The sequence below is a fragment of the Capra hircus genome, chromosome 19 (assembly GCF_001704415.2).
Source record: "Capra hircus breed San Clemente chromosome 19, ASM170441v1, whole genome shotgun sequence".
Taxonomy (NCBI): domain Eukaryota; kingdom Metazoa; phylum Chordata; class Mammalia; order Artiodactyla; family Bovidae; genus Capra; species Capra hircus.
In genome coordinates, this window is record NC_030826.1 from 39,532,079 (window position 1) to 39,550,575 (window position 18,497).

The 18,497-nt window shown below is 35.8% G+C and overlaps 1 protein-coding gene across 8 annotated transcripts in view; it reads left to right on the top strand.

Moving 5' to 3' along the window:
* The window catches only part of CDK12 (cyclin dependent kinase 12), a 58,210-nt gene that overhangs the window by 12,977 nt on the left and 26,736 nt on the right, over positions 1-18,497 (top strand). For all 8 annotated transcript variants that reach the window (XR_310802.3, XR_001296879.2, XR_001919743.1 and 5 more), the window contains exons 3-9: positions 907-1,083; positions 1,979-2,118; positions 2,659-2,829; positions 5,793-5,982; positions 11,572-11,628; positions 12,006-12,107; positions 17,433-17,510. Coding sequence is in view for 4 of the 8 variants with exons in the window: in XM_018065003.1 (XP_017920492.1) it covers positions 907-1,083; positions 1,979-2,118; positions 2,659-2,829; positions 5,793-5,982; positions 11,572-11,628; positions 12,006-12,107; positions 17,433-17,510 (915 nt within the window). In the remaining 4 variants the exon portion in view is untranslated. The remainder of the gene's footprint in view (positions 1-906; positions 1,084-1,978; positions 2,119-2,658; positions 2,830-5,792; positions 5,983-11,571; positions 11,629-12,005; positions 12,108-17,432; positions 17,511-18,497) is intronic.

Sequence of the window (18,497 nt, forward strand, 5' to 3'; positions counted from 1 at the left end):
ACTGACTATTGTAATTTGTTGGAGAGGCTTTCTGCTGCCAGTACTTTGTTGTTGTTGTTTAGTCATTGTCGTGTCTGATTCTTGTGACCCCATGAACTGTAGCCCATTAGGCTCCTTTTTCCAGGAAATTTCCCAGGCAAGAATACTGGCATGGGTTGCCATTTCCTTCTCCAGGGGATCTTCCCAACCCAGGGATTGAACCCGTGTCTTCAGCATTGGCAGGAACGTTCTTTAACCATTACCATTTGAGCCACCAGTGCTTTAATGATTCTGAAATAGTCTCTTGGACTCGTTCTCCTTAGATTCTTAGTTTGAGGGTTATTTATCCATTTTGGGTGGTTGAATATGATTGCCTTTTCTTCCCAACCAGTAGAATAAATCGGTGAATTTTTCATTTATTTTGATTTCCAGCTTAGCTGTATTTCTTACAAAACACTCTAAAATACTCTTTGCTTTTTCCAAGTTTCTCTCCGCATCTTTAGTAACATAGTAGTGTTACACTGTTGGGCTTTCCATCATTATTGAAATCTTTAGAGCAGGTTTGGTGACTACGCAGGTTGCCATGGTGCTTTGCAAATTTAAGATTATAACTTCCTGTATTTTATTTCATCTCAATAAAAATCCAGATAGCTTCTTCGGGAGGACATTAAAAAGTTTATTAAAGTTTCTACAGATAATATCCCAGTTCTGTTTTTTTTTTAATATACTATAGATTTCTTTTTGCAAAATCCAAGTCTCTTTAACTGTGACTAAACTCCATTTCTTTATGTTATATTATAGGGGCTTTCCCTTTAAAAGTAAAATCTTTGTAATCTTTTACTAACCAGACATTACAATCTTTGAGTTTTATTTGCACATTCTTTAAGTAATTGTGATCTTTTTCTTTTTTTCCTCTCTGTTGTTTAGTCCGAAAGAAACTCTACCTTCAAAACCTGTGAAGAAAGAGAAAGAACAAAGACCACGTCACCTACTCACAGACCTCCCTCTCCCTCCAGAGCTCCCTGGTGGGGATCCATCTCCCCCAGACTCTCCAGAACCAAAGGCAATCACACCACCTCAGCAACCATACAAAAAGAGACCAAAGTGAGTTTTGGGCTGGATCCATCCCTACCTTTGGACCATAACCTACACCATTAGGATCATAGAGGATTGGGCCTAATGTAGCTCTTTTTATTTTCACAGATAAAATTCTTTCATCTACATCCCCAGATACCTTGTCATGTTTTTTAGAAAAGTAATAATTTCCCAAGTTCAAGTTTACCATGAACATTGATCCCACAGTATCTTTTGAGTTCATACTACTTAGAGTATTAAAGAAGAAAAAAATCATTTTATTCAGAGGATGTCAACCATGTACATATTAATGAGGAATTAATAGATGCGGGGTTTTTTCCCCCTGAACTACATGAGTTGCCATGTCATAATGTAGTAGAATCTGAGTTTGAAATCTGATTGTTAGCCGCCTTCTCTTAGTAAGAAAAACGGTTGCCATTTATTGAGCATATATTATTGCCAAAGTTTTAAATTTTACTTTTATAGTAACCCTATGATGTACAGATTATTTTCCCATTCTATAGTTGAGGAAGCCAGTAAGAAGTTAGAAAGTAAGCAGCAACTCTATTACTTGATCTTATGTCTTCCTGAGGCAAAAAAAAGGAAAAATCTTAGCCACTGTGAGAGACTGTTTACTGTTTATTTTATATTATTTGATTCCTGCCTTTTTAATAAAGAAACTGGTAAAAGACCCAGGAATCAGAGAAATCATCATAAAAGAATTCTGTTCTTTTTGAATACACTTAGGGAATTCCTTGGCATGTTTAGTTAGTACTCCAAGCATCCACTGAAGGTCATGGGTTTGATCCCTGGTTGGGAAACAAGATTCCACAAGCTGTGTGATGCAGGAAAAAAAGAAAAAAAACACTTAAATTTTTAGAGCAACTGTTTTGGTTGTTTTATTTTTTTGTTTTGCCTATTTTAGAATTTGTTGTCCACGTTACGGAGAAAGAAGACAAACAGAAAGTGACTGGGGGAAACGCTGTGTGGACAAGTTTGACATTATTGGGATTATTGGAGAGGGAACTTATGGCCAGGTATATAAAGCCAAGGACAAAGACACAGGTAAATAATGCCAAAAAATTCTAGATGTCAGAAGGTTAAAAATTTAGTGGTACTGCTGCTTTAAGTGGATTTAGCAAAAGTAAACTTTGAGTTCTAATTTGGTCTCCAAAAGTTACAAAAAGACCAAAATTTTCCAAAAGCATAATATGATTATTACCCTCTAAAAACCTTCCTTCTGGTTGTCCATTGAAAATGTTTTGGGAGATTTAAGAAAGGTAAAAATAAAATTTGTAAGTTGCTCTTTGTTTGGTAAGGAGTTAGTCCTTGAAAATAAAATGAAGTAGTTGAATTTTTGGTATATTTTAATAATCCAAAATGTTTAGGCCTAATTGAATATTGAATTAAAATTTTAAAGTCATTTAAAAATCAAAGATAAGAAAGGGAACCTGGGGATTTAAAAAAAAAAACAATATAAAATATCTTGCATGTAGCATTAAAGTAGGCATTGTGTTCATCAGAGCAAGAGCATATATTGGTTGATTGATGATGGTGGCCAGAAAATGCTAATTATGATAAAACTGTTTGAATTTGCTGTAACAGGAGAGCTAGTGGCCCTGAAGAAGGTGAGACTGGACAATGAAAAAGAGGGCTTCCCAATCACAGCCATTCGTGAGATCAAAATCCTTCGTCAGCTGATCCACCGAAGTGTTGTTAACATGAAGGAAATTGTCACAGATAAGCAGGATGCACTGGATTTCAAGAAGGACAAAGGTACTAGCAAAGAATCATGTTTCTGTATGGTAGATTGGTACATTTTATTTCCCTTTCTTAGCTTGTTTGCACATTTGTGTTTTTTAACAGGTTGTACTAAACAAATCCAGCTTCTTCAATTCATATCAAAATTAAGATGTTAATACAGTGCTCTTATGCTGAACAGTGCATATTTTATAAAATGTCCGTCCATCCTCATCAGTGTACTCTTACACTTTGAAATGATTGTTCATCATTACAGTTAGAGTCCTGTAACACCTAATAAGGCGAGCACATAAAAAAGTGTAAGATTTTCCTCCAAGCAACATTTTGAAGTGTTCTTTTTGTTTTGTTTTGTTTTTCACAAATTATAATAATAGTAATGAAAGTTAAAACCCAGATTAGACAGTTATTCTCAATTTTTCATCCTTCCTTCATTTATGCTGTGCTTAGTCACTCAATCATGTCCAACTCTTTGCCACCCCGTGGACTATAGCCCGCCAGGTTACTGTATTCATGGGGATTCTCCAGGCAAGAATACTGGAGTGGGTTGCCATGCCCTCCTCCAGGGGATCTTCCCAATCTAGGGTTTAAATCCAGGTCTCCCACATTGCAGGCAGATTCTTTACCATCTGAAGCCACCAGGGAAGCCCAGGAATACTGGAGTGGGTAGCCTAGCCCTTCTCCAGGGGATCTTCCCAACCCAGAACTGGGGTCTCTTGCATTGCAGTCAGATTCTTTACTGGCTGAGCTACTGGGAAGCCCTCCTTCATTTATATGCATCTTTTTTTTTTTTTTTTTTAAACGTAGCTTTGTGCTTACAGTTTAAAAAGCAGGTATTTCTAAAACAATTTTCTTCAGGTCACATTGTGGTTTTCCTGGATTTGTAACTTGTCTTTGGGCAGTAAAATTGTTGTAGTCTATCTATGACATCTAGCCAACTTCTGTTAAATCTGAAGGTTTAGAAATGGGCAGCTGTAAAGAGATGGCATATGTGAATATACCCTGGGATATTAAGAGAAAATATGATTGAAATACATAAAATTAGAAGGGTATTGGTTAAAGTTAAGTTGTACTTCTTTACAGAGCCTCAGAGATATTAGCATTAAGGGAGTAGTATCTCTTGAGTTTGGTAGAAGTAGTTTTAAAGAAAAGGAAATTCTGCTTAGATAAATTAGTGAAAGTTAGATTGGAATAGAATTAAGTATACTAGGTATATTTCTGGGTGTGTTTTTTAACCTTTTCTGATTATAAAAATAATATAGAGTAAAGATGCATAAGAAAATGTTAATTGGTTGCTTTTGGACAGGTGCTTGCTTTTATCCATATCATTCTGTACTGTATAAGTAATTTACTATATACTGTTCAAATTCTTTTTCTTAAAAAAAAATCATAAAATAATTGAGGACATCCTTGGGACTCCATGCTTTCACTGAAGTGGGCACAGGTTCAATCCATGGCCAGGGAAACTAACATGCTGTGTGGAATGGCCAAAAAATAAATTTCTTTTTAATTACAAAAAAATAAGTGAATGAATGGATGTGATGCATACCTATTGTGGAAGAAATGAAAATATAGATGAATAAGAAAAGGGAAATGGCAATCACTTCTCTCCCACTTCCTTCCAGTATACTACCATCCATAGAAGATCACTATATAGTATTAATATTTTGGCATATTTCTTTCTGATACTTCATAGATATTGTATTTATTTTAACATAACTGAGATCAAGGTGTATTTAGTGTTTTATAACTTGTCATAAGTAATTTCCTGTATCATTAACATGTTTTAATGACTATACGTGAAGATAAATGAATCCAAATTTAATTTCACCAGTCCTTGTTGAGCAATTAGTTGTCAGTTAAAAAAATACTATAATAGCACTGCATTGAGCATCTTTGCATAAATCTTTGCATTTTGATTTATTTCTTAATATAGTTTCCTAGAAATAGAATTATTTGGTGAAAGGAATTTTCATATTTAATTGTAGATTGCATAATAATTTGTGTCCCACCAGTGAGTCCCATCTCACTTAATCCTCCATAATGTTGAATTTATCTTTTTAAAAAACTGTCATCTGAGGTGAAATATGAGTGATACCATTATTTTGGATTGCATTTCAGTTTTTTCCCTTGTCTATGAGTTTTGCTTATTTTTCTCTTTCTTGAGTTGTCCCTTTGTATCCTTTATCCACTCCTCTTTTGCAATTTTAGTTTTCTTTTTTTGTAGGAGGGCTTAACTAAAGCTAAGGTATACCTTTAATCCAGTGGTTGTTAACTTTTTGACAGTTGTGGACCTTTTAAAATAGCTCATGGATTCATTCTTCAAAAAAATTTAAAATGTTATATGCTATTTCAGAGTCCTTGAAGCCTACCCTCTAGACTAAGAATCCATGCCTTTATGTTACTGAGAGAAGAATTTTAGACTGGATAGAAGGTCTAGTGTTTCTTATGTTACAGAATTTGCACCATGCTGAAAGTGTAAAGATATACTATAAATTTCATTAATAGTCTGCACTCCTGGCATATTATGTGAGTACTGTTAGCACTTCTGTAAAGACTTCTACAAAAGTAGTCTCAGACAGTGTGTAACAAATGGGCATGGTTGTGTGTTACAAATAAAACTTTTATTTACAGCAGTAGACAGAAGGGATTTTCCCCAAGCAGTCTGTAATTTGCCAACTGATTTAGATCATAAAAGACTAGTTATACAACCTAACTGGGGGAGTTGTCCCCTTCAAGAGGTAAGTAGTCCAAAGAGCACCAGACTGTAGGTCAGAAGATTAATTCAAATAGTAGTTTTGTTATTTATTATTAAAATGGGCAAGTTACTCAATTGCTGGAGTTTTAGTTTTTTCATATATAGAATTAAACATCTTTTTCTAGAGAGCTTATGGTCAACTCCAAAATTATATAAAAATTAAGGCATCGTTATTTCAGCATCCTTTTTCTCTTTTCTAAATTTTTTCTTTCATCCTATGTAGGAGCCTTTTACCTTGTATTTGAATATATGGACCATGATTTAATGGGACTTCTGGAATCTGGTTTGGTGCACTTTTCTGAGGACCATATCAAGTCATTCATGAAACAGCTAATGGAAGGATTGGATTACTGTCACAAAAAGAATTTCCTGCATCGGGATATTAAGTGTTCTAACATTTTGCTGAACAACAGGTAACATAGTAACCATATGAGGTTAAGCATTTTCTCCCTCTCTTCTGACACCCTTCTGCTGCTGTTGCTGTTGCTAAGTCGCTTCAGTCGTGTCCGACTCTGTGCGACCCCATAGACGGCAGCCCACCAGGCTCCCCCATCCCTGGGATTCTCTAGGCAAGAGTACTGGAGTGGGTTGCCATTTCCTTCTCCAATGCATTGAAAGTGAAAAGTCAAAGTGAAGTCACTCAGTCGTGTCTGACTCTTAGCAACCCCGTGGACTACAGCCTACCAGGTTCCTCCGTCCATGACACCCTTAGTTTCAGCTAATTAATTAAAGAGTTATAGATAGACCCAATAATGCAGTGTTTGTGTTTATGTACATCTGATGTCTGTACCTTAGGAACAACTTGTGATGGGATACTTTTATCAGCAGAGTCTCAGACTCAGTCTTGGTAAGGAGCTAAAGGAGATAGGATTATAAAGGTATTTTTTATTTTATTTGTAAAGGTTTTTTTAAATGCAAACATTTTAGAGAATCACTCACATCCTACAGGAATATTCAGAGAGCTTTTGCCATAGTTATTAATACTTTTGTGGTCCTAGGCAGATTCCCACACACATTGAGTTAAAGAAATTCTCCTTTGTTTCGTTGAGAGAAACCTGCTCTTATAGCTGCTTTTGAGACTTTCTTAGTTATCAAATTTCAGAGTAAACACAGATGTAGTTGGGAACTGACCTTTCTGCCAGCACTTCAGTTCAGTTCAGTTCAGTCGCTCAGTCATGTCCGACTCTTTGCAACCCCATGAATTGCAGCACGCCAGGCCTTCCTGTCTGTCACCAACTCCCAGAGTTCACCCAAACTCATGTCCATTGAGTCAGTGATGCCATCCCACCATCTCATCCTCTGTCGTCCCCTTCTCCTCCACTGCCAGCACTTACTCCTGGGTTTTAATAGTATAGACGGACAGGAATTTGGTAAAGAACAGTGTTAATCCTTCAGAAGTTTTTATCATCTGCTTCCTTCCTCTTTGGCTATTTGTTTAAAGTGAATTGGTGATATCCTTTGTTACTCACAGTAGCCTTGAGTAATAGCCCTACATATTGAGGAATAAAAAGCAAGTCTGGAACCATTGAAATAAGGCCAGTGTTGGTTCTGTAGGTAATTAGGCTGTTCATAACCATCTTTGTCTGATGCAAGGAGATCCAACCAGTCCATCCTAAAGGAGATCAGTCCTGGGTTTTCATTGGAAGGACTGATGTTGAAGCTGTAACTCCAGTACTTTGGCCACCTGATGCAAAGAGCTGACTCCTATGAAAAGACCCTGATGCTGGGAAAGATTGAGGGCAGGAGGAGAAGGGGACGACAAAGGATGAGATGGTTGGATGGCATCACCGACTCAATGGACATGAGTTTGGGTAAACTCTAGGAGTTGGTGATAGACTGGGAGGCCTGGTGTGCTGCAGTTCCTGGGGTCGCAAAGAGTCGGACACAACTGAGCAACTGAACTGAACTTGTCCGATGCACCCTTTGTATTAAATATTTCTGTTCAGTTCTGTTTAACAAACATTATCTATTAATAGATGGGAATGTAGAATGACTATGACATGTTTCCTATCTTTGTGGAGTTGGGTGGCCAACTCTTCAGGATTGCCCAGGACTGTCCTGGTTTTAGCACCTAAAGTCCCATGTTGGTTGGTCCCTGGAGAGTTGCGTTTAGTAGGGAAGCTGAACAAATTGCTTATTTCTGTAAACATTTATTAAACTCCCCCCCACCCCCAGATTTGGGAGCATCTGGGAAGATGTGATTTCAAGGAATGAACAGGAATTTACCAGAAAGAATGACAACAGAGGGTTACATTTCTAGGCAAAAGAGATTGAATTTACAAATTCACATTTACAGATTCACAAAATTTACAAAAGCACATAAATGTGAAAATAACATAGCATGTTTGAAAAACTGAAAAAGGAGTCAGTATTGCTAGGGCAAGAAGAGTGAAACACATAATGGCGAGATGAAGCTGGACAGTTGCAAGAAGCCAATTTAAATTTTATTTATAAGAGACAGCCATTAAGAGGTGCTGGTTAATTTTTTGTTTTCAAATTATATAATTAATGCATTTCATTAATTGTCCAAATTACTGTAAAATTACTATTTATACTTAAATACCTTTATGAGATAAAACGTGATATTAAAAGATTCCTTTCTATCACTATATCTGTGACCCACCACAATTCTTATTAAAGCTGCACTTTAAAAACCAGCTATATATACAGTAATAATGCATCAAAAACTTTAATGATGATGGTTATCATCTTTCAGTTTTCTGGACTATAGTTTTAATATACTTTCGTCTGTTCCTTTTGCTCTTCTGTTGAGGGATGTGTCAGGCCAGGAAATAATTGCAGTCCTGCTTGGTGTCCATTCTGGTGGGTCCAGCCCCTCTCTGTCCCTAACTTCCCAAGTTCAGGAAGCTGGTGAGCTTCTAGACTAAAGTGAATTTTCTTTTCAGTTTTCTAAGCAGGCTGCAGGAGTCTCATAGCCTAGTCTGATCCAACCAGCCTCTGCTCTTGCCCATTCAGTGTCTACACAGAGACTTTTGAGTGAGATGGCCTAGAGGGGAGTCCTCAGCTGGATGAAGAAGGGAAAACAGTTGATGAGAGAGGGAGGAGAGGGGGGTTGGGCTTCGTGATGTTTATCTTAATTACACAACTATAAATGAAACCAAATTATTTTAGCCATAGGAGAGACCAGTTAGTCTTCTGCTTTAGAAAAATCACTGAATGGTCACTATATAGGGTGTGGACTGGGAGCACATAGACTTATTAAAAACGTCATAAGAAATGGTCTGAACTTAAACTAACCAAGGCGTTGCTAGTAGAGGATGGACAGCATGGACTTGGTAGATCAGTAGACTTGAGAGAGTGAATGGTGGGGAATCAATCAGTGTACTCAAAGATTTCTCACTTGAGAAACTATCTAGATGGGCGGCACAGTGGTCAATATAGGGAATACAGGAAGAACAGGATGCGTGAGGTGAAAGGGGAAACCCCATACTATAATATATTCAGGGTACTGTAATATATCCAGGGTAGTGATACCAGGTAGGCATATGATCACATGCGAGTTTCAAACTAGCAGTGTAGATTCAGGAGTTACCAAGCATAGAAAAGATATGAGAAGATGAAACCTGAGAAACTGGTCAGATAGATCAGAAGAAAATAAGGAAATATCATGAATGCAAAATTAGCAGGTTTAAGGAATGAGTGGTTATAGATGATGTAAATAGGCTTTAGGACCCAAGAAGAGAATAAAAAAGGTGAGTGGTGAAAGTGTGGGGTAAGTGGGTGGGTAGCATAATTAGTGGGAAGGTGATTGTAGTTGGAACTTTAATTGTTTTTGTTAATTTTTTATGAAGGATGCAGAGCTTTGAGCATGTTTAAATGCTAAGGAAAATGAAAGTCAATAAAGAGGGGAAAGTTGATGATTCAGGAAGGAACCAAAGTAATTTAAAGGATTGAGATTTTAGAGGAGATGGCATCAAAGCCAGAGGTGGTAGTATGGATTATCCTTGAACAGGAAAAGAGATTGACACATTTTTTCTGTAATTGAAGGAAAAGGAGAAAACAAGGTTAGAGGTGTAAATAAGTATAGGTAAAACAATGTTAAATAGCTCCCACCTAACAGATGACGTGTTTCCAGTGAAGAAGGTTATCTACTGAGAGTAAGAGGGTGTGGGGATGGATTAGGAAATAAACTAGGTTCTGGTAATATTTAGGTCTAGCCTAATTTTCCATAGCCATATATCTATTGCTTTTTTAAAAATATATTTTATCATTTCCACCATCTTTTTAAATTTTTTATTTATTTAAATTTAATTAATTGTTGATTTTATTCATTTATTTAGCTGTACTGGGTCTTTGTTGCTACACCTGGACTGTCTCTAGTTGCACTGTGCAGTGGCTACTGTCTAGCTGCGCTGTGCAGGCTTCTCACTGTGGTGGCTTCTCTGGTTGCGGAGTGTGGGCTTAGTAGTTGTGGTGCACAGGCTTAGTTGCTCTGCTGCAAATGGAATCATCCCAGAGCAAGTATTAAACCCGTGTTCCCTGCATTGGCAGGCTGATTCTTAAACCAGTGGATCGCCAAGAAAGTGCCTCTATTGCCATTTTAACTTTTAAGTCGTACCATAGTAGAACTTCCCTTGAGTCTTGGGGTCAAAGTAAGGATGCCAAGGAATTTGAGGAACCCTTTTTGTCTCAATATAGGACTCAAGACAGCTATTTCTTTCCTTTTTGCTTTTCTCAAAAATTGCTTATAAATTGAACTTAAAATGTGATGAGGTATGGGACAAGTGGGTAAGGTGCCCATAATCTTTACTAGGAATGTTGAGTTGATTTAATGTAAAATTTTGTTGGTAGTAGTACCTGGCTTTAATATTTTGTCCTATTGCTCAGATTTTGAGGAGCACCTCGTAGAATAGCCTTTTCCCCCCTCTTCCATCTCATTTTTCTGCTAGATCTGAGCTATCAAACACCTGAGATATCCCCAGTCCTTTAAAAAAAAGTCAACTGGCTTTTCATCCCCCAAGAGATAACACAAACTGTACACAAAAATTGAGATAGGTATGATTACTCCAATAGTTAATTATAGTTTAAATAGTTTCCCAGAATTTTGTGTTGCATTTTATTAAAATATTACTTGATTCAATGTCAAAGGAAGGATATTTAGCAGAGTGAAACATGGATGTGGTCTCTTTAACATTAACATTATATAACAATTAACATTTTGCTGTAGTTGCTCCCTTACTTTTCTGCCTTACTTATTTTAAAGTAAATTACATCAGGATGTTTGACTCTAAATCTCTGACAAAATTATTATATATTATTTTCTAACAGTCCATATTTTATATTTTTTCAGTTATGTCAAAAATATCTTTTGTAGGGATTTCCTGGAAGTCCAGTGGTTAGGACTTGGCACTTTTGCTGTTGTTGCCCAAATTCAATCCCTGTCGGGGAACTAAGATCCAGCAAGCCCCATGGCGTGGCCAGAATAAAAAAACAGTCTTTTGTGGAGCCAATTTGTTCAAACCAGAATCAGTCAGGGATTATGAATTGGATTTAGTTGTTAGGCCTCTTAAATCTCCCTTAATCTGAAATAGCCCATTCAATTTTTTCCCAACCGTAAGTATTTAATCTAGCAGGTTCTAGTCACTTTTGTTTGCCAAGAAATAAAAGAAATATTTAGTTAAGGAATCAAATCCAAAAACATAATAGTAGTCTTAGAAAAAACTCCCTTAGGCTTTGCGGAGTGGTGTGGTCAAAGAAACTTAATCTGGGAGAGTTACCATTAAGAGCAGAACTAAAAGGTTAAAATTCATTTTTGTAATTCCTTTAACTCCTGAATTAGCACTTAACTTTTATATTTTTGGTCTCATCTTGTTGTATGTGGGATCTTAGTTCCCCGATCAGGAATTGAACCTGTGCCCCCTGAAGCAGAAACTCCGAGTCTTAACTGCTGGACTGTCAGGGAAGTTCCAGCACTTGACTTTTTAAGTGTAATTTGGAAGCTCCTGTTGTTACTTATGAAAATAATTATTTTTGTTTTACAGTGGTCAGATCAAACTAGCAGATTTTGGACTTGCTCGGCTCTATAATTCTGAAGAGAGGTGAGTCATTCATCAAAATTACATATGGGAAATAGGAAAAAGTCCTTTTTATTCTTGGATATGCTAGTATTCTGTAAATTGCAGTAACTGAAGAGTTCCATAATTTTCTAAATGTGTTACCACCTAGATTTCAGACACTTAATTCTTTCTGAATTCTTGAACCTGCTTTAGACTGAAATAAATCAACCCAAATTGGAATGGAAGTTATTTCTTCATCATCTTCTGTCCAGTTTACTTTTGAACTGTTGGGTTGCTATGGAGCTATTTTGATGATCCCATCTCCAATTGACAGCTGTTTTAATTTGCATTTAATTATATAAGTATTTTTCATCAGAAACCATTATAAATTTATGTCATGGTTGTATTTTACTTTTCAGCCGTCCTTATACAAACAAAGTTATTACTCTGTGGTACCGACCTCCAGAACTTCTGCTGGGAGAGGAGCGTTATACACCAGCGATAGATGTTTGGAGCTGTGGGTAAGATTCCTTTCATCTTTTTTTTGTTTGTAACTCACATATTGATGAACTTGTATCGTGTTTTATCTCTCCATTTGTTTTTTTGCAGTTCTTCTTTAAGTTCAGAAGGATAGGGATCAACTTTTAGCCAGAGTTCAAAGAAATCTGTGAAATATTTCTTAATATCAGACACATAGTTTCAAATAAGATTCAAGACTGCAGTTGATATCTCATCTTTTAATTATAGATTCCCCCTCCATCTCTCTTAGGTCCCCCCTCCTTATAATTTTTTTTTTTAGAAGAAATTGGTTTACTTGTCCTATAGAGTTTCTCACCATCTAGACTTTACTGATTATTGCATCTTCATGGTGATTTTTTTTGCATAGTTCTCTATTTTTATTTCCTATAAATTGTAGGTGAGTGCAGGTCTGATTCCCAATACCCGCTGACCCTGAAACTATTTTACAGGTGGTTTTATATACTTCTGACAGATCACATAGTTACTTGTATATCCTAGTTGGGGGTAGAAAGCGGTGGGAGCCTCTTGTCCAGAGTACAGGCAATAACTGGGTGCATTATCTGTAGAAAATTTAAAAACAATTTTTAAAAATTCATTGCAAATTAGTCAACTTTTATTATCCTCTTACACAGGCAGTTCTAAACAATGTAATAAAATATTCATCCCTATTGGAGTGGAGTTACATGTACACACACCACTTTATGTAATGATATATAATTGTCTCGTTTGGAAGTGTTGTTAGCTATTAGTGGTCTGCATCCATCAATTCATTTGGGATTTTTGTGGTATGATATTCTAATCATTTCATTCTTTCTTGGAATAAAGAAAGGTTATGTATTTGGCTAACCTTGGGTACAAATGATATTGAAAAGGCTTAATTAGGAAGTTACCTGGCAGTCCAGTGGTTAAGACTCCACATTTTCACTGGTGAGAGCATGGGTTCAGCCCCTAGTCGGGGAGCTGAAATTCCACAAGCCACCTGGGTGGGGCCAAAAAAAAAGTTTTTGAAAGGGTTTTATTAACGGTTTAAATCTTTCATTTTATTTACTAGTTTTCAAAATAATAAGGTAGCTTACTGTTATCCTCCAAAGATGACCAAAGAAGAGGTTGTTTGGGGTTTGGTTTTTAGTGTCATTATAAACTCATGGATTTAAACATATTTGACATGTTTTAATTCATTAGAGTTATCATCCTTATTCCTCTTCAAACTGTCTAGACTTCAGTCATTGGGAGTTTATTCAGGTTAATTCTTGGGACCTTTTGACTCAACCATAGTGGAATTGATAGCCTCTATTGTTTTCTGGTTCTAGTCTCATCTGGTTCATTTCCTGCCACAGACCTGGAATCAGCCATTTCTCTTAAGGTGTCCTTTTAGTAGAAAATTATATTTAGAGACCACAGTTTGTATGTTAGGGGCATAGACATTTTAAATGGGTCGTGTTAGTTAATTGTTTCTTAAGCTGTATTATTTGTGCACACTGACCTTGACCTCCATACTTTAGGATTCTGACACATATACTAAACAGGGAGCACATCACTTTTTTCCATCCTTTCTCTCCTCTATTAATGTCATTCATTCAAAGGAGAACTACGGGGCTTTTATTTCAAAATTGAAAAGGGTGATGGAGAAAGAGCTTAATTTCTGTAGTAGCCTACCCAACTCAAATGAAGCTTTAGTTAAATTTTACTGACTCAAGCTGGGTGTGTTTGTGTTCTGGACTATTTGCTTTAACAGTATTAGCTTTTAAATTGTCACAGCTAGGCTGTAAAGTTAACACCCCATTAAGATGCACAGGGAAGGTTCATAGCTCTGTTGGTATTATTTCTGTGCAATCTACCACCTCAATGCAGTAGCCAAGTGTTGATTACATAACAGTGTCTTCCTCACTGAAGGACTAGAAACTGAAAACACAAAAACACAGTTGCAAATTAAAATTGTAGAAAATTATGCTTTCTTTAAAAGCTCAGTGACTCATTGAACTGAGATTTTGCTTGACTTTTGATGTGCACTTAATACTTTGTTGATTGTGGTAGTCTCTCTGAAGGTGTTTTTGTGGGATGTTCTTGGCAGAATTAATCGATGGAGCAGAGCAGTTCAGGGTGAAAATCAAGGGAGAAACCCCACAGACTAGTTGTACCTAGAGTCTGTAAACTCAGCAGGGTTGTTCTTTCTGTGTTTTATTTTACCTGTTGTGATAACACTGTATTTGGAATTTGATTTGGCAGTTAATATTAGAAACAAATTTTGCTTATGCTTTTTTTTCTCTGGATAAGGTTTGAGAGACTATTGGAAGTAAGAATTTGAGGTTAACAAATGCTAAAAGAAAGTTGCTGAAAACTTTAAAAGCTACATTTGTTTGCTTTCTCAAATTTTGTCAAGCTAAAGAATTTCAAAGTTAAACTGTATTATAGTCATCCCTCCATGCCCACAGCAGGGTTGGTTCTAGGACCCTCTGCACACAAAATCCTGGGGATGCTCAAGTGTGTTATATTAAATAGTGTAGTGTTTACAAGATGCTCAAGTGTGTTATATTAAATAGTGTAGTGTTTACATATAGCCTACACACAGCCTCCCACATATCCTCCACTGTATTTTCAATAATCTCTGATTACTTACAATACCTAAACACTGTAAATGCTCCAATAGTTGCCAGCGTGGCAAATTTAAGTTTTTATTTTTTGAAACTTTCTGGAATTTATTTTCTGAATATTTTCAGTTCATGGTTGGTTTAATCTGTGGATATGGTACCTACAGATATGGAGGGCTGACTGTAAACACTGGTTTCAGAAGTATTTGTAAATAAATCTCATTTCAGAACACAGGCCAGAAAAGAGATTTGTTGTCCTTTATTTTTTTTTTTTTTTTTCTTTCCTCACATTTTGAAAAAAAAATTTCAGGTATAAAAAAGTATAGAGTATTGATGTAATTTTTTTCATGTTAAATTTATTTTGAAATAATTAGAAAAGATACTAGGATAGTACAAAGAATGTTAGTGTAGTCTTTATTCAGATTTACTAGTTTTTTAACCTTTCAATTGAGATTTATAATAAACTGCATATATTTAACGTGTATAATTTAAGTTTTGACATTGGTAAAACCATCACCACAACCAAAGTAATGTGCTGCAAAATTATCCATGTGTTCCTTTGTAGTCCCTCTTTACTGTCCACATCATCCCATTCCCCACACCCACTCTTCTGCTCGCTCTTTAGATTGATTTATATTTCTAGAATTTTGTGGTAAACAGAAGCATAATGTACATGTTTTTTTCACATTGGCAGCTTTTACTCAACATAATTATTTTAAGATTATTTATATTAGTTTTACTGATTTTTAACTTGCCACATTTCCTTCTTTAAATAATTTTATTTATCTATTTTTGGCTATGCTGGGACTTCTTGGTGCATGGGCTTTTCTCTAGTTGTGGCTAGCAGGGGCTAGTCTCTAGTTGCAGTGCTCAGGCTTCTCATTGTGGTGGTTTCTAATGGGCTTCAGTACTTGTGGCTCCCAGGCTCTAGAGTGATTGTGGTGCAAAGGCTTAGTTGCTCTGCAGCATGTGGGATCTTCTCAGATCAGAAATTGAACCTGTGACTCCTGCGTTGATCAGCAGGCAGATTTTTTTGCCACTGAGCCACCAGGGAAGCCCTACATTTCTTTTATATTCATATATTTTATACCTATATATGTGTGTGTGTTGTATGTATATATAATATATATATGTACTTATATGTAATATAACATACAGTATATTCATAGAATAAAATGTATGTTTGTATATGTGTACTATATATATATCTTTTTTCCAGAACCATTTGAAAGTAATTTTATATGGTAGTGGTGGTGGTGTAGTTGCTAAATCATGTCTAACTCTTGTGATCCCACAGACTGTAGCCCGCCAGGCTCCTCTGTCCATGGTATTTCCCAGGGAAGAACACTGGAATGGGTTGCCATTTCCTTCTCCAGTAGTTCTGTATATTCACACACTAATTTTGTCAGTACGCTCATAATGTCCTGGCAACGATACCTCATGTAATAGAGGATCCAGTTTAGTAGCACATATTACATTTAGTTTTCATTCTTAATCTGGAACAGTTACTTGGCTTTTTTTCGGTTTTGATTTTGGCTGAAATTTAAGTTTTGTTAATTTAAAATATTAGTTGCAGGTACACAACATAATGATTCAGAATTTTTGTAGATTATATTCCATTTCAAGTTACTGTAAAATATTGACTGTATTCCTGTCCTTGTAGCTTATTTCTTTTATACATAGTCTCTCCTACCCCTAGATTGTTCTTTTCCAGTTTCTTCTCCCCACTGGTAATCATTAGTTTTTTCCCTATATCTGTGAGTTTGTTCCTTCTTTGTTACATTTTTTCATTCGTTTTATTTTTTAGATTATACATATAAATGGTAATATACTGTATTTGTCTGAATTATTTCACTTAAGCATAATACCCTCTAGGTCCATTCATGTTGCAGATGGCAGAATTTCATTCTTTCATATTTCAGAAGTGTTCTTTTTACGGTATTGCATTTGTACTCACATGAACCCTGCTTACCTTTTTCTGGCGATGTTACTTTGGTCACTTAGCTAAGGTGTTGTTTTCTTTACTACTAAATAGTTACTAGTTTTCCTAATTTATCGAGAGATACTTGGAGACTGTGTAAATATGTCAATATAGTTTTGAAAGGCCTTTTCAAAATGGTGAAAGAATTTAAGCATATTTGAAAGTCCTGTTGAAACTGATTCTAACTGATGACAATGAACTTTACAAATATAATGTCAAGAGGGCTGTATATAGTGCCCATTCTGCAGAGCAGATGAAGAAAAAGGCTAATATTATTCTTATTGGAATTGCTCAGCATCTTTGTAAAATTGAAGTGAGGAGTTTTTTAGTGTTTAGCTATTTCCTTAAATTTACAGTGGAATTGGTAGAAAAGGACTCTTGACTCCTTTTTTCTTTATTTTTTTACCACACTATGTGACACGCAGGATCTTAGTTCCCCCACTAGGGATTAAGCACATGCCCCCTACATTGGAAGCACAGAGTCTTAACCACTGGACTACCAGGAAAGTCCCTTGACTTCTTGTTTCTACTTATAGACTGTCTTTTATAGGTGGCAAAAATTTGATCTACCAGCAAATCTTAATCTTTAATATTATTTTCACCATAAGAATTATTTTCTTTTATGAAAGTCAGGCCCTTAGTTTTGGGCTTTTTTAGTATATTAGATGCAACCTGATACACTATAAAAGTTTATTGAAATACACTTTAAATAAGCTCCAGGGATTTCTCTTCTGACCTCTCAATTTTATTCTTTCTAGATGCATTCTTGGGGAACTATTCACAAAGAAGCCTATTTTTCAAGCCAATCTGGAACTGGCTCAGCTAGAACTGATCAGGTATAGCTGTGTATGTGCTCTGAGTGCCCAAGGTTGATCAGTAATCTCATCCTCTAATTTCTAATACTTTTCATTCATTCTACTAAATGATTTTATGCTCCTTATGTCCAAGTAAGTTTCTCTTCAGTCAGGTTTACCATATATTTTGTCATGGGCCATATACAAAAAGTGTGTATGTATGTATATGTATATATGTATATGTGTATATATATATACACACACACACGTACGTATATATATATAAGTAAGTGTATTTCAGTTACTTAATTTGCATAGTTTTTATTAGTTCTTCATGTAAAAGCATGCTGTTTTCAGAGTAGTTGTTTATTCTTATTTAGGTTAGATTAAGATCAACTTTATTCGGCAAACATTCATTGAGCCTATTCTCTAACAAATTCCTATCACTGTTTAACTTTAGGATTCAGAAATAGGTCCCTGCCTTCAAAGAACTCAGAGTTTAGTAAGTGATGCATCATGTAAACAGATAGCTATAAAAAAGAGCCTTTAATAGAGGGTTTGGGTAAGGTCTGGGATTGGGATGGAATTTGAATTTTGTTTTTTGTTTTGTTTTGCAATAAGATTAAAGAGAAGAATATGACAAGCTAATATACACTTTTTTTTAAAGGTAGTGTATAACCCATTATGTGTTATGCAGTAAACTCAGTTTTCCATCAGAATTCCAGTCTTAAGCTCTCCTCTGCTAGTTCAACAAGGATGTTATAGGACCAGTTCAGCTCTGAAATTAATGCTAACTGAACAGAACAAAACTGGTAATGAAAATCTATGTGGGACATTAAGAACATGTTTTACAAAGCCAAATATGTGAATCATTTTAGACTATTGTGCCAGTATTTTCTCATTACTATTTTTTAACCAACTCCTCTGTCCTTAAAGCAGTGAGGTCAGGTTTTACCTCTCTGCATGCCTTTTAGTTTAATAAGCCAAAAGCCCCAACCTGAGCAGGTAATCATTTCTGCTTCTAGAATT